Source organism: Eutrigla gurnardus, assembly GCF_963514095.1.
Source record: "Eutrigla gurnardus genome assembly, chromosome: 12".
NCBI lineage: Eukaryota > Metazoa > Chordata > Actinopteri > Perciformes > Triglidae > Eutrigla > Eutrigla gurnardus.
The window spans coordinates 16,478,326-16,501,787 of NC_139926.1; the positions used below are offsets into that span (position 1 = coordinate 16,478,326).

General features: G+C 40.9%; 1 protein-coding gene across 3 annotated transcripts; it reads left to right on the plus strand.

The window, feature by feature from the left end:
* The first annotated feature begins 34 nt into the window (after window positions 1–34).
* Window positions 35–20,970, plus strand: fign (fidgetin). Of its 3 annotated transcripts, XM_084023522.1 has the most exons (3): window positions 35–191; window positions 1,075–1,109; window positions 18,503–20,970. In XM_084023522.1, exons 2-3 carry the CDS (start codon window positions 1,085–1,087, stop codon window positions 20,734–20,736), a joined length of 2,259 nt encoding a protein of 752 aa, XP_083879648.1. In that variant the 5' UTR covers window positions 35–191; window positions 1,075–1,084; the 3' UTR covers window positions 20,737–20,970. The 3 variants fall into 3 exon arrangements, with proteins under 3 accessions (XP_083879648.1, XP_083879650.1, XP_083879649.1); XM_084023524.1 differs by lacking the exon at window positions 1,075–1,109; XM_084023523.1 differs by lacking the exon at window positions 35–191 and having other exon boundaries at window positions 967–1,109.
* The last annotated feature ends 2,492 nt before the right edge of the window (window positions 20,971–23,462 follow it).

Here is a 23,462-nt window from a genome sequence, read left to right on the forward strand (position 1 = left end):
TCAGTCAGCGGAGCAGCTGTCCAGGGTTTGGAATTCCAACATGGCAGAGGCTGTGGTCAGTCTTCCCCTCACTAACTTGGAATGGTTTCACATCGCGAGCAGCCGCGCTTGACCTCAGCGTAGCCATTCGTCTGCGCCCTCGCCGGATCGATGGTACTATAAACCCTGACGCTGCTCTGGCACCTACACAGGTAAGTCGCATCCTGTCTGTCGGCGATGTTGACAATTAAAAGAGGAAACGGAACCGCGCGGCGGCTTATATACGCGCAGAGACGAGACCGAGGGTCGCGCATCGCGGATCCGCAGAGCAGTCCGCACGGCCGGTCCCTCCGCGTTTAAATAATAATAATAATAAATAAAATAAACGCCGTGAAGTTTCGGGATTCGACCGAGTTTTGTGTGTCTTTCCTCGCACGGCAGCCCGCGTCTCGAACCCGCGTCTCTTTAATAACTTTCCCGCAACGAGAAGTTTCCGCATGTCAGCCTGAATAAAAACTTGCCGCGATAAACCGCAGGCGGGAGGTTAATAGATGGGTTGTCATTGCGCTCTTCGTGGGACAACTGCTGGCAAGTCATCTATTTAAAAAAAAAAAGTAAAAGGAGGGAGGGATAGGAGTAGAGTAGGGGGGGCAGCGGCACCACGGTGGGTAAGCCTCTTCCACTAATAGGCGGCATGAAGAATGTGGGTTTTATGTCATCCACAGTCTCTCACATGCGTCCTATTCTCTCGTTTCAACTCGCGCAAGAAGTGACAGGCTCCAGCCGTGGCTCTGTGCCTTTCCTGCCTCTCCGTCCAGGCCCGGTTTATTTTGTATTTATTTATTTATTTCAAATTTCATTTCACTCGCATGTTGCGTTTCCCCTTTGGGTTTACATCGCCCTTAATTACACGACTTAGATGAATACATGAGGGAAGGACGAAGGACCGTGCTGTTTTTTTTTTTTTTTTTTTTGAAACTTGTGAAATCTGATAGCTGAAGGAGAAAAAAAAGTGGCTGTAATGAGACGCAACCTTTGGAATTCCTCCTCGTGAAAATTCCGTTTCTGCTGTTTTTCCCCTCTCTTTGTTTTTAGGCTTGAAGACATGATCACTAGCACCAGTATTTATGGTACGTTCATTTTTCTAATTATCATTCATGTTATTGTCATTTTTTCACGGATGTTATTGCTGTATATATGTTTTTGTGCATGTTTAGTTCATCTTAAGAAGTTTGCTTAATTAAGGTTATTATAATAATTGTGCATAGAGATAAGGGCACACATTATGTGATTAATTTCATACAAGTGGCATTATGAGTTAGGCTCCACATATCTTCAGAATTTCCCCCCATTTTTATTTGGTTTGGTTTCTGTTACTGACATTCTTTATGTGCAGTTTTCTTCCTCATTGCACTGCTTTCATATGTTTGCATGCAGAACTATAAGAGTGTGATTATGTTTGCCTAATGTTTGTGCATTTATCCAGAAGAGTTGCAAATATCCATTAAGAGATCACATTTTGAACTTATTCATTTTCTGTTAAATGTCATTTTTTTAAGTCATAAATCAAATATTGCCCTGAAAATACTAAATAGGAGATATTATAATGACTGATTTAAAATGTAATTTATATGAAATGTATGAATTGACTGTAGCTCAGGATGTCTTTTAGAAAATTATTACCTTGAGTGAAATATGTATGAAACTATAAATTTAGCGTCACAGTTATTATCTGGTACAAGTTGCATCACATATAACTACAGCTTGTGTTTAATCATTTGAATATGAATGATAATGGAAAAGGAAATAGCACAACAAAAATACTTCTAACATAGCAATGCTATCATATTTTGACATGATAATTATTCTTAAGGTAATTTGTTTAACACCTTATGATGCACAGAATTACCTTCTGGGAAAAAGTCCTACGTGGAATTATTTCAACTTTAATTTAGGAAGTTGTCATATACTTGCTTTTACTTGTGACACCATGTAACAATTCACTAGTGTTGTTACAGAACGAGTTCAAAGGCAGCGTCAGAAATAGCTGTTATTCACGTTCCAGTGGAAATGCTTTATGACAAGCCAGTAAATGGATCTGAGCACGGATCCAAAGTCAGGAGTAACAAGTTGTGTGCTGCCTCTCTATCGCACCACACTTTGTCCTGAGCGAACCCCGTCAACCTCCATCCAACAATTTACTTAATTGTGTTCACACATTTCATTTGCATGTTTTCCTTTGAGAGGAAATTAACATTATCAGCAGTGAGCTGAAGTATGTTTTCATTCCTCTTCAAAAAAAATAACAGCATTGCAGCATCTGTCGCTCACTGGGGGGAGAAGGGAAAAAAAATGTACATTACCACCGCGTTCATTAAGTTTGAGTGTTGGCTTGTAATGTGTTTTTGTAAAGTGGGCATTAAATGCGTTTGTCAGGTTTTCATGTTTAGACATCCCCCCTCTCCTCCACACCCCCCGTATGTGCAGTGTTAAAAAAAAAAAAATTATAAAATAACTGATGCTTACATATGGATACTGAGCAGAGTGGCAAGTTTAGAGCAAATTAATAACATTTAAATCCGTGCATACACTCGCATTCTGAAATACTCTGTTAAAATGTATATTTGACATCTCAATATCAACTAAGAACTTCAAATCACAATAATGTTTTCACGCTGCAGTATGTTCACAGCAAATTATAGTGGAAGTTATCGTATGCATGTTCATCATGAAAAAAATTATAATGCATCCATTGTGCAAAAAAACCCCTCCTGCGTCGATCATAATCATTCTCTCAGATCTTTCATCTTCAATATCCTCATTATCAAGAACAACCGGAGGATATTTATCAGAGTTGGGTGTTTTCCACGTCTGAGCTCCTGCAGCGTGTGAGGTGATTCTTCCAGGTCCTTACTTAACCCCGGACACCTCTGGCGTGCATGGAGAGAAGCTGACAGCTCTGTTTATTTCTGATAGGATAGCACTTAGCAATCTGGGCTGTTGCTCGACGTAAATGTCTGAGTGGAATCTGACGACAGCTGATGTATGTATTATATATATATATATATATATATATGTATATATCATTTTATTTCTTTCTAGAAATGCAGTGTTTGTCTGATTTTATGACCATTATATCATTCAGTATATATCCTTGATTTATTGTTTGGTTCCTGAATCAACGCAAACAAAAACGCATCTTCACTGCTACTTACAAAAATCTTCGACCTGATGGTGTGATGTGTTTGTGTGAAGCTACCGCTCTAAACGTCCATAATCGGAACACTGTTAGTGATCGCTAAAAATTGACAGCACAACCATTATTACAGGGAAGCGCTATCCGACGGGGGCCGACACCTTTATATACAGTATGTGCACTAATGATGACAATTAAAGCCAGCTCCCGAATACCTTGAGCTGTCTGTGTACGAACCCCTCCTGGGAGGTGTCTCCAACACCGTCTGTAAACTGATGAAATATTAATCTTTACAGATGGATCTATTTGTCAGTAGCTATGAGAAATCCCACTCAGCCCCTTGACTGGATTTTATGAGATCAGTGCAGCATTGTCATCTTTAAGCAAATGTTGTTAAGTGGTGTCTTTCCCGTTTTTCATATGAAAGCAAGGGAGTCCCCAAAGGAGTAAGATGCTATAGAAAGGACAAAAAAACCCTCCAATCTTTCTTCTTCTAAGTATTCTACGTCTTCCTCCCTCCCTCCCTCCCCTCTCTTTCTCTTTCCGTCTCCCTCGCTCTTGTATCCACATCTCTTTCGTTTCCCTCATGGCAGCTTGCTATGTTATCTTTGTGTGTTTCTCTCTACGCTGACAATTCTTGCAGTGATCTAAGTTGGACTGCATTAGAAAGTGGAGGCAGCTGTCTGTTGCTATACTGAGGGACGTGTTTGCTCTACTGCAAAGATGAAGGACCATGAATCCTTGACATCCTGCCTCCCCCCCCCCCCCCCCCCCCCCCCTCCTCCCGTCCTCCTCCTACCATCTCATTTAGACACAGCGACTGTCTGCTCAGACTTGTTTTTTTTTTTTTTTCTCTCTGAGTGACAGCATATGGCATGGACATTTTCTAAAATGCATGCGCCGACCATTGGCTGCTTGTACTTACCCTTCATATGTCTCTGAGCTACAGGCCTGTAATTGTTCCTCTCATTCAAACAAAATGCTCTCAGTTTAATTTAGTTGAACAGATTCTTGTGGGGGAAAAAAAACAAAAAAAATGGATATTGGATATTTTGTCTTAGTCTTTCACTGCAGCTCACAATTCAAATCACTCCATGGATTTGTATTGTAGCATATATATTTGATCATAATAAATGGTTTGAAGGATCATGTGCATGTGTGTGTGTGTGTGCATGTGTGTGCATGTGTGTGTGTGTGTGTGTGTGTGTGTGTGTGTGTGTGTGTGTGTGTGTGTTTCTCTTTGTGCATGTTTTCCCCCCCGGAACAAGTCTAAGGGAGCACACAATGCATTGTTCTCTCTTTTTTTCCCTTTTTTTGTTGAAGAAATCTTTCACATTTACATCGTATGATGTTTTTTTATGATCTATACCATAATGCACAATGTGCTTGTAGAGCTTAGGGTTCATTAAATGAATCACCTTCATAAGTCGTGTTGTAAGGCTGATTTATCGAGGCTATATATGCCAGGCATATTGTGTATGGCATTTATTGCGTATATGGCATTTGTTGCTTTAAACTCCTTGTTCTCCTCGTTTCCAACGCGTTGAAACAGAGGCTTTGTTTCATCTCCTTCACACGAGGTGTCTGTGCACTCGGAAGGAGACGAGGCAGCTCCACGTCTGTTGGGGATTGGCTAGAATAGACAATCCCCAGGTGTGCGAAACTAGGTTTAGCACTAAGGCTTTTAATCTGGACTTGTAGGAGATTCATGTGCATTCATAGATTTGCCTCTGTAATTATCATACCCCCAGTGGCAGCCAGAGAGACGTTTGCCTAAATCACTGATGTCCTCATTACACTGTTTACATTTTAATAAGACATGCTAAATTCTTGATTTTTCTTCTTGTTTTTTTTTGTGGCTAAAAATATTGGAGGTCTTCCCGCCGTCTTCCTGGCAAATCGTGGACGATGCCCAGAGTGTTGCCTGAACTCGTGTGTGCATTTGCACAAATAAGAGAATTTTGTCTTGTTAACGCAGCCCCTGAACATGATTAATAATGTAGCATTGTGGCTGAGTGTCATTCATAGGTTGCTTTATGAACAAAGTCTGAATGGTCTGAATAAGAAATTATACAACATCGGCTTCCATATCTTTAAATTATGTCTTGGGCTAGAATATTTATTGTGGCTTTCAGGCAGTGAATATACAACCCTCAAGGACTATGATTAAAAAAAATCTACAATTCCATGACTTTTGAAAATGGCTGGCACTTTGAGCTGTCATTGTGTGCCTGAGTACTGTTGCTTATCATTGAATAACCTTGGTGAAGAGAGGTGTTTTTTTCTTGTCCTTCTTCCAAGGTGTTTTTTTTATTTTTTTTATTGCATGCTGTTAGGGAGTTTCGTATTGTGAGAGAGGCAGTGAGTCTTTCACAAGAGGATAAGAGAAAAACTCAATATTTTCGCTGTATTGAAATTCCTCTTGTGTTCCCACAAAACAGTGTCTGACTAATCTGGCCATCGAGGCCGCCGTTCTAGCTGAACTGAAAACCCCGCGCAACAAGAGAAGCTTTAAGTACTTTTTCGCCGCACCACATTTGACATCTTCATTATACATAAATCGATGTGTTTGAAAATGTTCTTTTCTGAGATTCAAAGTGTCAAATTTGTCTTGATGCTGACCCATCTTAATCAATATAACCCCTTAATTATGAACACCAAGAGGCTGTGATCCCACCGCTTTGATTCAACATAAACGTAGCAAATTTAATAAGAGATCAAATATGTAACCGTAAGAGCAAAATTTCTTGAAAAATGTTCTCTCATACAATCACAGTGCATGTCAACTATTTCATTTTGTCACTGCATGACAATATACTAGTGCTAAAGGTTTTAGCTAAAACGGAGATCAAACGAGATGTGAGCTATGAGTGTTTTTTTTGTTGCAAAGTTTCATTCATCCTCCACGGAGTCTGACAGGTTTGGCTTTGTGCCAGCCGCTGGCAGAGGGGGCCTTGAGTGCCAGGGACAGGAGAGGATGGGTTGAGGTCTGCCTGATGGCGTGGAGAGAGGAGGGGGGGGGGAGGAGCGGAGGGGAGGGAATAGGGGATAGAGGGGTGAGCACACTGCCATAATGGTTTAAGGTGTCAGGCTGCGGCATGGCAGCGGGTGTCTGCAGTGACACTGGGACGTGACCACAGCAGCATGTGCAGCACTGAGACCGGACCGCTGGATGTGTGAGAATCGCCGGTGATGCCGCGTATTGTTGTCGTAAGACGATCTGTCCGTTAACTGCATGAACCAAATGAGTTTTCTTCAAGGCTGCGAGGAATGGAAGTGAACCGTTAACTGATATGCCCATCACAGTTGCTGTAGAAATAATTAAATACGGAACAATAACAACATGTTTATCGTGTAATTACCGGTAAATTAATGCATGCATTAATGCAATTAATGCAATTTAAATTCACAGACACGCTCCTTTTTTTCCCCCTTCTCTCCCAATGATGTGCACAGTGTAAGTGAATAGTCACTAGAAGTCTAGTTTCCTGGCGTGTGGCCTACTTGACAGTCCCTCTTAGAGTCCACATGGAATTAGATTAATTTAAATCAGAAAAATAAGAGTGCGAAGAAAAAAAAAGAAAAAAGGAGGGGGAAAAAGAGCGCTCAAGAGTTGAGCATCATCACCGAGCTTTATGAGGGCTGACACTTCTTTTGTGTTCATTATCAGGAAATCACCTCAGGGAGACGTGTTGACTTTGCATGGTCTAAAATAGCTGTTACAGTGGACTGCCCCACGCTCACTCGCTTCCACGCAAAGTATCTGGGGAGGCAAGGTTGAAATACCAAACGAAGGATTCGCTGAGAGAAGCTAAACATAGTATAAACTCCCACTTTATAAAAGGATATAGCCATTTGTCCAGTTGCGCTGTCTAGGATGTTATGTGCACTAAAGGATGCTCTGTTTAATAAGTGTGTAATCCACCTGTGCAGAAAGTGGACAGAATGCTTCAGGTTTTTAGCTTTTTAGTTTGACCACAGATAATTTATTTCCTGGGGTGAAATAAAAACAAAAAGTATATTTTAATCATTAGATTTGTATCTTGATTTAAAGAAAAGTCTATTCACATAATGTCATTGTGCCATTAATACGTGTTTGCATGGTGTATCGCATCGTTTCCATCCCGTACAGAACAATAGCGGCTTCATTTACTTGGAGCGTGATGTTTCTGCAGTCCAAACCCTGACTGCATCGCCTCTCCCACATCTTTAAATGGATCCCATGAGTCTTCTGCTCTGTTGTTTCCATTATTCATTTCAAAACTTCCATGTAGCATGGAGAGGCTAGAGGGGTGAAAAATAATTTTGTGTCTGAAAAAAAATTGATGTAGAGCAAAGTCACTGCTTTATGCAAAGTGTGCCATGCCTGGGGAGCGTGTGAGCTGGCGTACTGTAGGAGGAGTGAGTGCTCGGACACTGTGTGTGTGTGTGTGTGTGTGTGTGTGTGTGTGTGTGTGTGTGTGTGTCTGCGTAGTGCTGTCAGTCTGTCAGTTAGGCCTAATGTGGCTCCCTAGAGGTACCTGGGGGAGACCCATCTAGCACCCAGTCAGCCTCTGCTGGCGGCCAAGTGGTGACAACGGGTTCCCACAGAGAGAGGAAGTGTCATAGTATGTATGTAAACTAGTGACAGATGACTGGAGACATGTGGCCTGTAGACACTGGGCCTGAAAGTAAAGCAGTTTTGCCTCTTCGTCTTCCTTTCTCTCTCTTCCCACTTGAGACTTCAGAGAGTGAGCGTCGGGCTCCGCGAAAAAAAAAAGTGCGGAATACATTGACAACAAGTCAAAGATGTGAATATAAAGGATGCAAATCATTTGGCATGAAAAGACACATGCTGTGTGCAAAGGTTTTGTTCGCCTTTGAAAGGCTGCAGCAAAGGAGTGAGGAGTTTTTTTAGCGTTGCGGAGCTTCAGGCAGCTTTTCTAGGTCACAGGTCATGTGGGTCAGTGTTACACTCCCTGCAGCCTCACTTCAACCCTCGGTCTGGAAATAGAACATGCAACGTCACCCAGCCAGGAGGGAGGTAGATTCCAGACCTTCAGTGGCCACGGGGCTGCACATGTGGAATCTGCTCGTGTAGTTGACCCCAGATGTTTGAAACTCAGAACGCTCCCAGTAGGATATTGTTATTTCATGCATACCCAAATGAGCAAGGTTGTGCGAATTGCCTTGTACAAAGTGGACCAGTACACCGAGACTCCTTCACTGTCGGCCGTCCACGATTCATCAAGGGAGCTCGCGCTAGCCAGAGGCAGATTTATTTAACAGTATCCACATAACCTGTACGAGAGGCAAAACATAACAAATAAACTGTGGAGTAGATGCAGGTTTTTTTTTTATTTTTTATTGCATATTTCAGCCAGCAGGCCGTTTGCCTACTTTCTTCTTTTGCACATTCACTGTAATGGACGGAAAGTTGGCACGTGAAAGAGACATTCAGCCATGTGAAGAATCACAGAAGCCTTTTTTTTAAGATTTCATACGAGCCTAGCAATCATTGGAACAGATCTATTATTAGTTTCATTACTATTTTTGTTAAAAAAAAATTATATTATGAAATTAATCAAATTCTAAAAAAAAAATGAATATAGTAGTTGTTCTAGTAGCTTGAAGGGGTTGAAATTTGCAAGACATCTAAATGCAACCCTGCATAAAGTTAGGTTTTGCAAAAGAGGTTTGCAGAATGAGCTTATGGCTTATTAAAACAATAAAACACAACATGAACAGACACAAAAAGTGTTTTCCTAGCACTGTATACTCATTCAGACTGCTGTTCCCTGGAAAGGCAGACAGGGAGTCAATAGCTTGAAAGGGTGCAATGAAAGGTCACCAATCAGTGCGAGTGCAAACTGAAATTGAAAGACAACGTGTAACTTCATTTGCTTCTTGTTTCGAAGCACTGTCATGCATCACCTAAAAACTCAAACTGATGCAGTCAAATTTTTGCATTTATATTCATTCATAAATAGTTTAACATGTTTCTTGTGGCAGAACGGTGCAGTTCTTCATAATTGCGGCGACATTGCTTGAATGCAGAAAGCAGACATTTGTTTCATCATGGTTACCATGACAGCGACAAAGATGAACAGCGATTCAAATATTTTGATGGGCGGTGTTAAACATTTGATCAGTATTTGATAATTAGATGGGATAAATGATTACAGTGTTGTGTATATTGTAACATAAGGGCATAGTTGTGAGTAATAGTGGCCATTTGAGAGAGAGAGCTGCGTGTCCAAGTGACACCTCCTGGTTCCCGTTTTCTATCCGGGGAAGTAAAATCTATCAACGCTGATGAGTTCATGCTCCATGAAATATATCCGTGCCAAACTGTTTATTGTGAGCTCCGATAGTACCATTGTCCTATTCTCCATTCTATGTGATGCAAAGAACCAATTCACATTTGAGCAATGGGTGACCCCAGGTTGTGTATATTGATGAGTGGGATTTGTTTCTTAATGGAATTGTGTCTAATTAATTAGCTTTTAATTGCTTGAACTATGTACATGCAAATGTGGCACAAAGTAGAACAATCATTGCTTTAAACTGCTCATTGGGGTTGACTTAATGTAATGGAGGAAATGTGTTTTTGTGGTGGAAATTTCACTTCTTTTCAACTAAGGTGAGGAACAGATTTACAACACTTTCTTTCTTTTGTTCTTGCTCATTGATCCCCATCTGTTTAAGCTTCATGTATCTATAGAAGCATAGCAACAACAACCTTATTGACTGGGAGACGTGTTCCCAGCGTGTATCTGTTGTTTCAGAATAATGCACAGCGCTGTTTGTTGTGTGTAGGGACATGTACAGTGGACATCGATAGACAGAGAGACACGGTTTCTTATCCTGTTTGCTTTTTGTACTTGTAAATAGAACTTTTTCTCCTGAATTTCCCCATTGTAGGAGTCCACAGACAGAAGGGAAATGAAAGAGAAGCGAAGGGACAGTCAACAAGAGAGTGAGCGAGAGAAGCAAGCTGTAAACAGCTGTTAGTGCCCCACAAAAGGCTGTTTCCACGTAATCATTTGTTTCTAAAGTTGTGATATTTGGACAAATAATCATCCGTATCACAAACAGCTCCTGCAGCTGATTGGTTCATTTTCAGAAGAAGAAATGTAGTGTATTTAAATGGACGTTATGAAGCTACAGTGTCCACATTTGTGTGTGTCTCTGCCGTCTTACCGTGTTTTATTTTGTGACTTCAAAGTGGTTGGAAAGAAGAACGCAGACTGCCGTTTAATTAAACATATTTCACTGAAATGCTTGGCCTTTGTAGCTTAAGTGGCCATTTAAAAAAAAAAAAAAAACATTGGAGCCAGACACCAGCAATATGGATACAGATTATACAGAAAACATTATGGAATATAAAGTTCCATAAAGTGAAAAAGTGTAAATTCCCCAAGATTACAGTCTTGTCACAGTAATAACAAAAACACAAGAAAACTAGTTGGTTATGTTTGAGTAACCACACTTAGGTTTAGTAAAAGATCATGGTGTGGTTTCAAATAAGTACATTTATTATGCAACTTAACATTAAACATTAACGTAATACTAAAATTAGTCAACGTTGTCTAACGTCAGTCTACTGGGTGAAAGTCCTGTGTTTGTTTGACATATCCAACCACCCATACGCAAAATTACGCAGACTTTGATTGGAAAAATATTCGTCAAAAACAAACATAATCCATCACTAAATACGTTTCCATCGAAACAGAATTGACGCTACAGTTTTTAGGAGATCAGACGGCAAGTCACAGGATTATCTAAGAACGAATCGATATTAAAATTATTTTTACATGCTTTTTAGTTCTATTTTTTGCAAATCTAAGAAATATTGAATTCCTTTTGAAACCAAACTTACTTCTAAAAGCAAATGCTGTAATTCAGCTCCATAGTGTTGGACTGACCATGCCACCTTAGCTCTTAGAAGTCATTGTTTGCCAGTGGGTGAACCAATCTCCTAGACGGCTCTTTCCTTGTAAAAGTTCCCCTTTATGGCTTCACTACTGCACTTCAGTAACTTTATTACAGTATAGCTGGGAGATTTCTATTTCATATTGACCTAAGATTGCTTCAGTTGTCTCATTTCACCTTTTGTCTGGCCTGTGTTGGAGAAGTGACCTTCTTTGAGTCTTGCAGTCGATACCGCAGAATGCTTCAGAATGCTTCGACGGAAAGCTGCCATGCGGTTACAGGCAAGCGTCCCTTTTCTGTTCACTTGGCTATTTTCAATTATAGTTCCGTTTTGATCTTTTAATCAGTTTAATTTTTAGGAAACAATAAATAGAACGACATTTCGGCCCTGACTGTCCTTGTGAATGAAAATAAAAACCTCACCGTTTGCATGAGTGGAATGTTTTTGGGCTAATTGAAACAAATCTGTTGTTTCCGTTAGTTAGGTCCTATTGCGTTGTGCTCTGTGCGATGTTTCTGTCAAAGAAAATATGTTTTTCATAATATATATTGTTAATTATATTGTGGTTGGCCAATTAATGCACCTGCAGTTTGTATTGCAATGTTTTTTTGGTATATAAATGCTTAAACATTGACATATAGCAACCAGCAGTTCTTCAGTGTGTGTGTGTATATATGTGTATATATGTGTGTATATATATATATATATATATGGGCGTCTTCTCTTTGAATCATTGATGCCACTGGCTGTGTACATACACTATTTCATTCTGATATGTATTTCAGGATCACTCTGTGAAGAATGAGATTTTTTTTACCAGGTTAACATGGCCGTAAAGTCTAATGGTTGGAAGTGTAATCACAGTGTGAATCAGACCAGTGAACAAGATAATCTGTTAATTTCCAATGGGGCTCGGCCTGCGGGTTTGTAAATCCGTTGACTGACCCCCGGTGCCAATAAAACCTCTGCCTCACACCTGAAGTCACGATGTGCTAAATGTGATCAAAACAAATCCATAAAATATCACCAAATTATTATTTTTGTTTTGTTGGTTCCCCTCCCCTACCAGCCTGATTGGACTCTTCCTTGGGGGGAACAGGACTTGGGGGAATGAAGATGTTAGTGAGTAGCTTTCGGTCAATGAGCCTTAATGTAGCAAGATCACAATCTGCTTCTCTTCTCTTTTGAAGTGTGTAAGTGATCCCTTGAGAGCTAAAGTACCCAAATTCATAGTGAAACTCCTGTAAAGCCGTTAGTTTGTTAGTCTACTTGTGAGCGGGGAGCCGTTAGTTTAGCATGCGTATGGATTTTACTATACTTCGGGTAGTAAAGGAAGATGTAGCCTTGGGGGCTCCTTGGCCTGAAGAGTCATGGTTTAATTAACATCACAGAGACGGAGGAATTAGAGCTCAGAAAAATCCCGATTTACTGTATTACAGGGCGAAAAAATGAGAAATACGCGTTCCCCTCAAGCCAATGGAGTTTATCATTAAAGGCAGCCCAAATACCCGAGGGACTTGAGAATATCCAGGGCATGTAACAAAGAATGCATATAAAAGTGGAAGATTTCAACATCTGTGTACATGAGAACCACTGTGATGTTTGCCATATATGGGGTGTAAGATATTTACAACAACAACCAAGAAGGTCTGTTGGAAAAAATAATGTCATTATTGTGCTGTGGAATCGAAATATTAAGGATTTTTTGTGTCTTCTTCTGTGTCGTCATCCCTCTGAATATTTAGGGAAAACATGCACACATATTCTACCTATTACTGTCAACAAATCCCATGAAGAGACTAATAGTTAGTTCCGTACAGTATCACTTAGTTAAAAGCCCCTTTGTATTATACTTATTATGTCAGGGACTATTTTCTACTGCGCGTAAACACACGTTTGGTGCTTCAGTGAGTATTTCCAGCAGCAGGGTGATGTATTATAAAACCAGTGCCCATGTTAATTCATCAACTCCAGGACTTCCTCTGCTCTCGTCCTCACTCTTCTCATCTTTTTTTTTTTTTTTTTAATCATCACTTCGAATGCCAAAACATTTACACAGAACACTTATATGTGTTATACTACCTCTTTTATAGACAGCCTACTTTAGCAGTCATTTAAAATCCAGAGTGGACATTTGTACAGATGAATTATGAAATGATTCCTGAGTGGGTGCATTTGCATCTTCCCATTACATTTCAGCTGAATTATTCAAATAATCAACAGCTCTGTGCCAGCAAACAGTCGTATTCTGTTACTCTTACAGCCGCAATTAAAAACGAGCTGCTCTGTAGATTGATTCCTACAGTTTTAGGAACTGTAACAGGAACAGGCTTTCTCACCACTATCTTGTGTGCAACACAAGCATTGGATCGTCTTCCTGGCAGTATTGCTTAGACAGAACTCATCCTTCTAACGTGGGATGATATCGCGACACTGTTGACATCAGTCCAAGCAACCCCATTGTCAGGCTGAGCAACTGCTTAGCTGTAGAAATAACACATTTAGTTTTTAGTCTTTGTGTGCCTCAGAGTAATATGTGAAAAATGAATGTAGGTGACATTTCTGACTGAATGTATGCAAACAATGCATGAGAGGTGTTTGAATATTTAATTTTCGAATTTAATTTAGCATACGGCTCAGTAATGATGATTAGACGTAGTGAATGTTGTGATAGCTAGACTTGAGTCGTGTATTTTCATTACTGGTTACCACAGTAGGCTTTAAATAACAGATTCTGCAATATATATTTGATATATTTATATATTATTATTCTAAGTAAGATACTTAACATTATGTGATCAATGAATGTGTTTTTGTGAATTCCCATACAAGACCATATTTATAATTTATGTTCTTCGTAGTGGTTGGTGGGAAGCCATTTGGGGATCATTTCACTTGTACTAGCAACCCCCACTGCACTGGTTGATCGAGACAAAGACTGCACTGCACATAGAAGAAAGCCTTTTAGAGGAAATTCAATGTCTGATTATATTAATGATTAACTCTTCTGTAATTCAAAAACCAGATATCTGCACCCCGCTCACTATTTAAACTTTGTCTTAATGACCACACGTGTGCTTTGTCTGTGTTCATTTACAGGGATAAGACATCATTTATTTGTTCATAAATATTAACGTTATTTCTTATGGTTAATTCGTTTTAGTTAAAGTAAAATCTGCCCCAAATATAGTTGCAAATCCATTTATTTGCTACTTGCTTGTATCAAATTTGTCACATAGTTAAATTAATACTATGATGTATTGTTAACATTTAATATATTAATTATAAAAACCAAAAAATTGCTCTTTCTGGATATAGACAATCTTACCATATTATCTAATATCTAATCTAATTAATTTTAGATTAATTGTTAGAATCAATATCATCATTAATTGGTATCTTACATCTTGTCTTCTCAAGTTATAGAAGGTAGTTATACATACAGATCCCTACATCATGTGAGTGATGATTTTTTCACTCCGTTTCATCTACTACATATAATGCTGCTTTAATAGACTCACCTGTTACTGTAAGCGCATGCTTGCACAGTCATTTTTCACCTTTTGTGTTATGATTATTATAGAATCCACTGGAATGGCTTGTCTTTGATAGTGTGGAGACATGCTGGTAGTGTGCTGCCATGGGTGGTCGGACTGTGAAATGTATGGGCAGTAGCCCTGTAAAAGACAGTGACCGAGGGAAGCATATCTTTTCTAAATGAGGGGTTAAATGGCACCCTGCTGTCTAAAGATTGGAATTACTGCCACATGGAGCTCCAAATTGAGTTTAAACAGTCTTAACTTGATATGTGAGATGAATGAGACTCTGTAGCGGTACCGATTACCATTTCACATTGTATTAGAATGTTTTGCCCCACCCCTACTTAGAATATCTCTGGTGGATTTGAATATGAATATGAGCTTGTTTTTATTTATAAACGTAATTACTGTCTGTCTGCAATATTTGCACGCCTGTCAAGTAGAGTGGTTTGTGTGTGCAGAATGAAAGCAAAAGCTCCCATAATTATGTTTACGTCCGGCGATAAAAAATCCAAGGGTTGTAATGATCAGTAATTATAAATACTTTTCAGCGCGTCTCCCGCCTCAGCTGGGACTATTGTGTGGTGTGAAGTGCAGAGTTTGTTGCGGCTTAATTATGACATTGTACATGACTAAATGTACCAGTCTGCCTCGGCGCTGCAAAACACTTCCAGTGCATAATCACGCTCAAGTCTGACTTTAAAGAGCTCATTACAGTTAGTTTTCTAAAGAGCGGCTTATTAAACACAGTTACCTAATAAGCATCTTTGGTGGTGCAAATTGGTAAAAATGGTAATGAGTCTGATTAGGACACGTTTCAATTACGACAGCTTTCACTTCCCTCCCCCTCTCCCTCAAACCCCCCTTTAAAAAAAAGAAGAAGCAAAGTCCATCTCTTTATGCTTGGGAATCCTCCTGGAAGGCATTTGCTCTCTCTCTCTCTCTCTCTCTCTCTCTCTCTCTCTCTCTCTCTCTCTCTCTCTCTCTCTCTCTCTCTCCAGCGCACACACACACACACACACACACACACACAGAAAGAGGAAAAGAAAACCGCTCTGCCACCTCTGTGCTTCCTTTCAGCAGCACAGTAATGAATAGAGAATTGTGCAAGCGGCGGTCCAATTTACGCACTGGGAAATTGGATGGACAGAGTGGAGGCCCACTCTTGTTTGCTTAAAAACGGCCTAGGCTACCAGATTAATAGTTCCCAAAAAGGTCAGCGTCTCTGTTTCATCGGCGATGATCACTGAACCAGAAATTAAACGCCGGAGTGCAACACGAACGCCACGGCGTCGCATGTCAAACGCATTGTGCCTCCACCTGGTTTTCTTTTCTTTAATGAGAATGAAATGAAGAATATGACAGATATGTAACTTTAATGGTCATATTTAATCACAATGATGATTTTTTTTTTAAATATACAGCCATTTAAGATGACTCTAAAAAATGTGATTTTTTTTAATACTACAGTCATCTCAAATTTACCCCAGACGATTATTCAGATCTGTGAATTGACAAGCACAATAGTCCCACAAAGGATGTATTTGTTGGTGGCTGATCAGTGGAATTTGAGCCGGAGCCCCGAGGCTATCTGAAAACATTCCGCTAATGGAGTGCTCTGTAATTATGCCATTTCAAAGAAAGACAAAGGAACCTGTGGATGTTTTATTTGAATTTCCAGGCAGGTGGAATAAAGGACAACCGTTTCACCGTAATGCCAAAGTACGAGATCATCATGCTAATGCACCGCTTGTGTGTGCACGTTGTGTCTATTTGTGCGTTAGTCTTTATTTGCATATTTGTGTCTGTGGATCCATTTACTGTCTACACCATAACCTTTGTCCAAACCAACCTATTTAGTCTTATTCCTGCCCAAAGTGTATGCTTTGTAAATAAATTATCAAGAATAAGCTGCTTCATGCACGGAATGGTGCAAATGATGACGCTATTGTATCAAAAAAACATAGTATCTCAGTGTAGATTCTGTATTAACACAATAGACTTCTTTCTGCCTGAAAAGAATATGTCTTGTTCAACAACTTTCTCTACACTGTCGAGGTTAACACACTGTAAGTCTCTCTCAGTCTGTTTAATAACAGCATGCTGTACTTAGGTAATCATCTTGGATGGTTTCCATTTTATAAAATACCTAATGCTCAAGAGCTCAAGTACACTTTGTGAGTAGCACTCCTTTTCAAAGTGGCACATTGTTTAGAGGATTAACAGCAATAGAAGAATCTCACTCAATAAGACGTGTGCAATTTTGTCATTGACAGAATATGCCTTGAGTGTTAATGAATTCCATTGAATGATTTTTACAACAAAAAAAAACAACATTATCCTGATACTTACACTGCGTTGTCAGTAAACGCTGTGACTGGCTGAGATTCTTTGGCAGACAACGCAGCCCTAGTTGCCCAAATACTGTTTTCTTTGTTTTGAAGGGGCTGTTTTTTTCTCGGCGGTAATGTGGGAACATTTTTTTTTTGTTCAACACTTTGTTTAAAAGAAAAAAAATACACTTAAAATGTCATACATTTGCATTACTTAACAGCTGACCTTAAATGTAGTGGGTGACATACTTGAACGAATGCCCGTTATACCGCAATTATTTTCATCGTCTCTTTTCTGTAGGTTGGTAAGTCTTTCTGTTCCGGCACAGCATGGCTACCATGTTTGTCATGCCTGGGCTTTTTGCCTCGGGCTTTTTTTTTTCTTAATCATTAGCTTGGATGGTTGACAACCATGTGAGCCATAGCATGGATCTCTTTTACTAAAACCTTGTAAATTAACACAATTAGTGCAGCATCATCCTCCTAATTAGCTCCTGGTGTCTAGTGCGGCAGGCGGGTAAATAGCTGGGAGGGAGTCAGAAGGGAATCCGCAGACAAACACTGCGTTTGTAATCTCTCTGGACAGTGGCTGTTTGTTGCCTAAATCCTGTGATACGGATTTAACCTATTGAAGAATAAAAGATTAGCAAACCATTATAACAGGCAGAGAAAGTTTGGTTAGCTGCGCCTCCTCTCACATCCTCATGTAGCTTTTGGTCAGATTAGTGTTGATGTAAGACGTTTGAGGCTCTGTGCATCTCTGATTGTTTCACAGTAACCTCTTTAATATCTACATTCTTTGGGGCTATAGTACATCCTCTGATAATCCCAGATGACAGCATGTGTATACACTTTTATTTTGCAGATTGACTTCAGGATTTAACTTGATTATTTATGTCATTCAAACCCTCAAGGCCGTGTAGTGTGGCTGAGCGATGCTGCAGAGAAAAAAGACAAGTGAAGCATGTTTTTTTTTTTTTTGTTCCCTTCCCCTCCCTCACTGTGTGGACTAGGAAGCAGGAGGCAGACTGGATGTGGATGTAATTCATGCTGGGCTGAGGGGTTTGTGTGATGAAAGCAACAGAGCGCTGCCAAGGAAGATTGCTTTGCTGCGCTCCTCCAAGCAGATTTGAAACTGTCTCAGAATGCCTTAGATGACAGTTGGATTATAGACTGACCCGCAATGTCTGTGTCATTCTGCTCTGTGTTGGGTGGATTATACCACGCTAACCATGTGTTGGGTTCCCATATCCTCCACATACCGACCACGATGTGTGTTCTGTTAGTGTCGTCTGTTTGTCATATGAGACGGTTGTTCTTCAAACATTTTCTGGATCCTAATTTCCCTAATTCCTTTGTTATATCTCCACCCAAACTAAAACTAATGAAAGCAATTAAAGCATCATGGCCTTTCCAGAGTGTTTCACTCCCACCGTTTGCTTATTATAGATGTGTTCATCAGAATCATATTTTGTAAATGACTATTAACCATGATTGATTACTCACTTTGACATATTTCTTCCTTATGCGTAATATCTAGGTCTAAAGATGCAGTGGACCCCAGAGCACACTCAATGGGCAGAGCAACACTTTGACATCTCATCCACTACCCGCTCGCCAGCACACAAAGTAGAGGCCTACCGGGGGCACTTGCAGCGAACGTACCAGTATGCGTGGGCAAACGACGACATCTCGGCACTGACCGCCTCCAATCTGCTTAAGAAATATGCAGAGAAGTACTCCGGGATCCTAGAGGGCCCAAATGAGAGAGCCCTGCTGTGTTCCTACTCTGATAGCGCCACTGGAATCATGAATGGACGAAAGTCAGAGAATGAGTCCTGGCAGGAGGGGATTTACCCAATGAACTGTGCTCCAGATGTTATATCTGTGAGCAAAGCTGGAATGACAGCTGCCCTACCCCCTACAGATGTGTCGGCTAGCATAGGCAGCTCCCCGGGGGTGGCCAGCAGCTTGTCTGAGCCTAGCTATTCCAGCAGTAACTGTGGGAGCCACACAGCCACTACTCTCCACTCGGGCCTCCCCTCTCAGGAATATACTGCCAGCTACAACGGCTCCTACCTGCATTCTAGCTACAGTGGCCAGAGTACTCCAGCCCTCCCCTCCCCACACCCCTCTCCTTTGCACAGTGCTGGGCTCTTACAACCGCCGCCCCCACCTCACCCCCCTACCTTAGTGCCGAGCTACAACGCCGGGTCTCCAAACATTCCCAACTACAATTATCCTCCAACAGGGTATCCTTCTCAGACTGCTGTCGGCCCTGGTTATAGCCCTGGGGGAGCACCCCCTGCTTCTGCTTATCTGCCATCCGGTATTGCAGCTCCCACACCAATCCCTCCTTCCACACTGCCCGGCTACACCTACCAGACCCATAATCATACACCAATTGCCCCAACACCTTTGAATGGCAGCACATCCAACTCATTAAAACGAAAAGCTTTCTACATGAGTGGACATGGAGATATGGACTCTAGCTATGGTAATTTCAACTACAACCAGCAGCGCTCCTCACACAGCCCAATGTTCAGAATAACGGACAGCGTCTCGGACTCAAACAGGGGCAACGGTTTTGACAGAAATGCAGAGGCGTCATCTTTAGCGTTCAAACCAACCAAACAGCCGATGTCTTCTGATCAACAAAGAAAGTTCCTTTTACACTCTGGCAGAGCACTAACCCCTCCATCCTATGGATCAACCAAAAGCTCTGTGGGCGATCTTAGAACTGGTGAGCCCTACAGCAAGTTTGGATCCCCCATCATGAGCGAGCAGACCGACGAGCACAGACAGCATCTCTCCCTCTCCCTCACCGGGCCGGACATCGGTACGGCTACCTCGTCCATCCATGCCGCGGAGGAACAACTGAAGAACAGCGACTCCAACCTGGTGGAAATGGTGACCACGGAAATCCTGCAGCAGGGCCCCCCAGTGGACTGGAGCGACATCGCAGGTCTGGATATGGCCAAAGCCGTCATCAAAGAGGAGATACTATGGCCCATTTTAAGGCCAGATATGTTTAGCGGGCTTGCCACATTACCTCGGAGCCTCCTTTTGTTTGGACCTCAGGGAACTGGTAGGACGCTGCTAGCCCACTGCATGGCCAGCCAACTGGGGGCTGCCTTCCTGCAGCTCAGCAGCTCCGCTCTGGTGACCAAGTGGCTCGGGGAAGGGGACAAGATCATCCAAGCTTCTTTCCTGGTGGCCCGGAGTCGCCAGCCAGCGGTGGTGTTCATCAGAGAGGTGGAGCTGCTGCTGTCTGCCCAGCTAAGTGAGGAGAGCCCGGTGAATCGCCTCAAGGCTGAGCTCCTCATGCAGCTCGACAGTATTCTGACCTCCACCGAGGACCACGTCCTCGTGGTCTGCTCCACCAATAAGCCTGAAGAGATCCCGGAGTCCCTACGGAGGTACTTTGCCAAGCGACTGCTCATCCCCTCGCCTGATGGGACCGCACGACATCAGATAATCAGCCAACTGCTCTCACAGCACAACTACTGTCTTAGTGACAAAGAGATGTCACTACTGGTTCAGAGGACAGAGGGCTTTTCCGGACTGGACGTGGCTCAGCTGTGTCAAGAGGCTGTGGTCGGTCCTCTCCATGGTATCCCTGGTAGTGACCTGTCAGCCATCCACCCGGCTCAGATGAGACCAGTCGCCTACCGAGACTTTGACAGTGTGTTTTGCAAATTCCAGCCCAGTATATCACAGAAAGAACTTGACATGTACACTGAGTGGAATAAAACGTTTGGCTGTAGTCAATGAAAGAGACTCATCACACGCAATTTCTTTAAACCCAGTAGTTGAATACGAAATAAGTGGTCTTCGGTGAATGGGAAAAACAGCGGTGATGTGAACACACTATATACAGCAGAGGATTGTCCTTGAAGGCTTTAGACAGGAGATGACAGTCTGGACATCACACATCGGTTAAAGATAAGAAAATGCTTTATATGGCTGACGTCATGTGCTTACTATTACTATACTCGGAAGAAGATGACCCCCATTTTTTGTGTGTGTATATATATACTGTATATATTCATATATATGAATATATATATACATACTATTCTGCTGATGTTGAGATTTAGTTGCTATCAAGTGCCTGAGGTGGTGCTGTTTAAGTTTTTTTCCCTTTTCTTTATATATATATATATCTATATATATAAAGCTTTAAAAGGAGACTCTTTCCCATTAGTGTTCTACAGCTGTGTCTGTTTTGTGCTCTCTGTGAACAGTTGTGGTTAATTTGACTTGTATGAAATGTATTGGTATCATTTCAGTTGGGTTTCATTATCGTACACAGGTTTTATCAAGGTGTAAATCCTCTAATTGCAAAAGCACTCACATACTTACGATGCAGTTTGTTTTCTAGAAAAACGAAAGGTGAATTTGGTTGCTGTACTAGCCTCTCCGCTATCAATAAAATCAAAAAAAGTAAATATTATTTACAATGTGACTTCGATCTAAACAATAAATTACAAAGTAATGCTCTTAAAATATTGTTTCAGGAGTATTTTAGTGTTTTGCATTAATGTAAAAAATCAACCATTATTTCTTTTGATGTTCTCTATTTGAAAACTCAGGAAGATGATGATGATGATGATGATGATAATGATGATGATGATGATACTATATGTACAGTACCTCATAAGCTTGTGGCGAATCACCACTGCAAGAGCATTTGGCATTCCACCGTCAAACCACGTAAGGCTGTGTAATACCTCAAAAAGTTTGAAACGAAATGAGAAGGCTTCCTAAATATGAATGTATGGGAGCAATTCTGGTTTATTGACAAGACAAAGAAGTCATTTGTTCGGGACTCTTTGCTTGAGCTCGTGGTGATGCGGAGCTGAGAGAAATTTCGAAAGGTGCAGACAAACATCTTGGGGTTGAGGGAAACAGCTTCCCCCGAGCTATTTCATTCCATCCCGCTGATGTTTTTATCATTAATGAAACCTAAGGATTATGTACAGCCTAAGTTCCATTCTACCTCAGTTTGTTAGTTATCTCTGAAAGACAAACACACGGAGACGGCATAATGTCAGCACCTATTCCGCTTGCTTGATGAGGAATCCGTTTTGAGAGAACACCAGTATAACAGTATTTTTTTGGTGGGCAAAATCTATTAGCTTTACATCCTGATAACTCCCAAGAACCACATAAAGCACTGAGAGGGGAATGCCACTGAATATCAGGTTTGGGATTCACAATGCCTTTGCCTCGGGACAAATTGCTCTCCGTTAGCTATAACGGTTGCTGAATCTGTGATAGGAAACATGCACAGTGATGTGTGGTATGCGTTATCCGGCTCGAGATGCCATTATTTTAATCTGAGAAGAATTGGTTTGTCATAACTGTGACATTCATGAATTGAGTGGCATTCCTTTTTTAAGAACACAATACTGGAGAGGCTTCTCTCACTGTACACAAAAGTGTTATTCTTACTCTCTGTTGTCATTTTCACATTTCAACCATTATGTTTACAGTTTACAGTCCATTAACCGCTACGTTTCCATGCAATCTATTTTTGGGACTGACAGCTGAATTGGCAAGTGAAAAATGTTATTGAATGTATTATGTCCTCTAAGCAGTAAGGAAAGCACTCGCACATTGAGACACTGAAGTAGATCGCACTGTAGGTGTGTGTGTATAATACTGCAGAGGCACTGAAGGAGGAGGTCCCTTCATGTTTATTATTGCACATGTTTTACCTTTTTTTTTTTATCAGATAGTGCATGTAAATGGCATTTCTCCGATCATATTGATATGGGTCCCTTGATTTTTAACTAGCTTTTCACCTTTTACACATGGTGGATCACCCCAAAGTTACACCGTATCATCTTTACAAGGAACCGTTACTGACGGATTCATCATTTTCCATTCGTACTGTAAATTAGTTGATTAAAACACTTACTATACACACACGCCACATCCAGGACGCTCAAAGCCAAATGTGTGAAACAAAATCTGTTTGGAAATTTCAACTAATTAGGCCAATATTATCCCCAATATTAGCAAAAGTTTGTTTTTTAAAAGCCCCTTAAATATTGTGTCATTTGTAACTGCACTTTGAGGTGTTTATTGGTTGAAAAACGTCCTTGAAGCCAAAGTAAAACAGCTTTTCTTTTGAATATGATGATTTGTCTGAACAAGCTGTGAATTTCAGTGACCTTAATGCCACAGCCTGACCTGTGGATGTATGAAATTGGGGATTTCATATAGCGCTCTCACTGGGCAAGTTATTTTATCGCAGTATGTAAAATATATGTTGTGTTTTGTAAAACAGTATTTTATTTTTATTTTTTTTAATCTGCCTGTGTTTATGAACGTTCACCTCTCAAGAGTACAAATAGAAACACGACTAATTTGTTTACCTCGACTAACATCTACTAACATCGATGTGAGCAGGGAATGTCATACACCACACAGTGTTTTCACGGGAGAATAGAGTTGTTTCTGTGTCCATGATTGCTAATTTTAAGAAGTAA

Bases quoted from the DNA above. Each gene is read 5' to 3' on its own strand.
- fign (XM_084023522.1), top strand. From the start codon at position 1,085: ATGATCACTAGCACCAGTATTTATG. The intron at 1,110-18,502 runs GTACGTTCATTT...CGTAATATCTAG, and splicing joins CACTAGCACCAGTATTTATG to GTCTAAAGATGCAGTGGACC.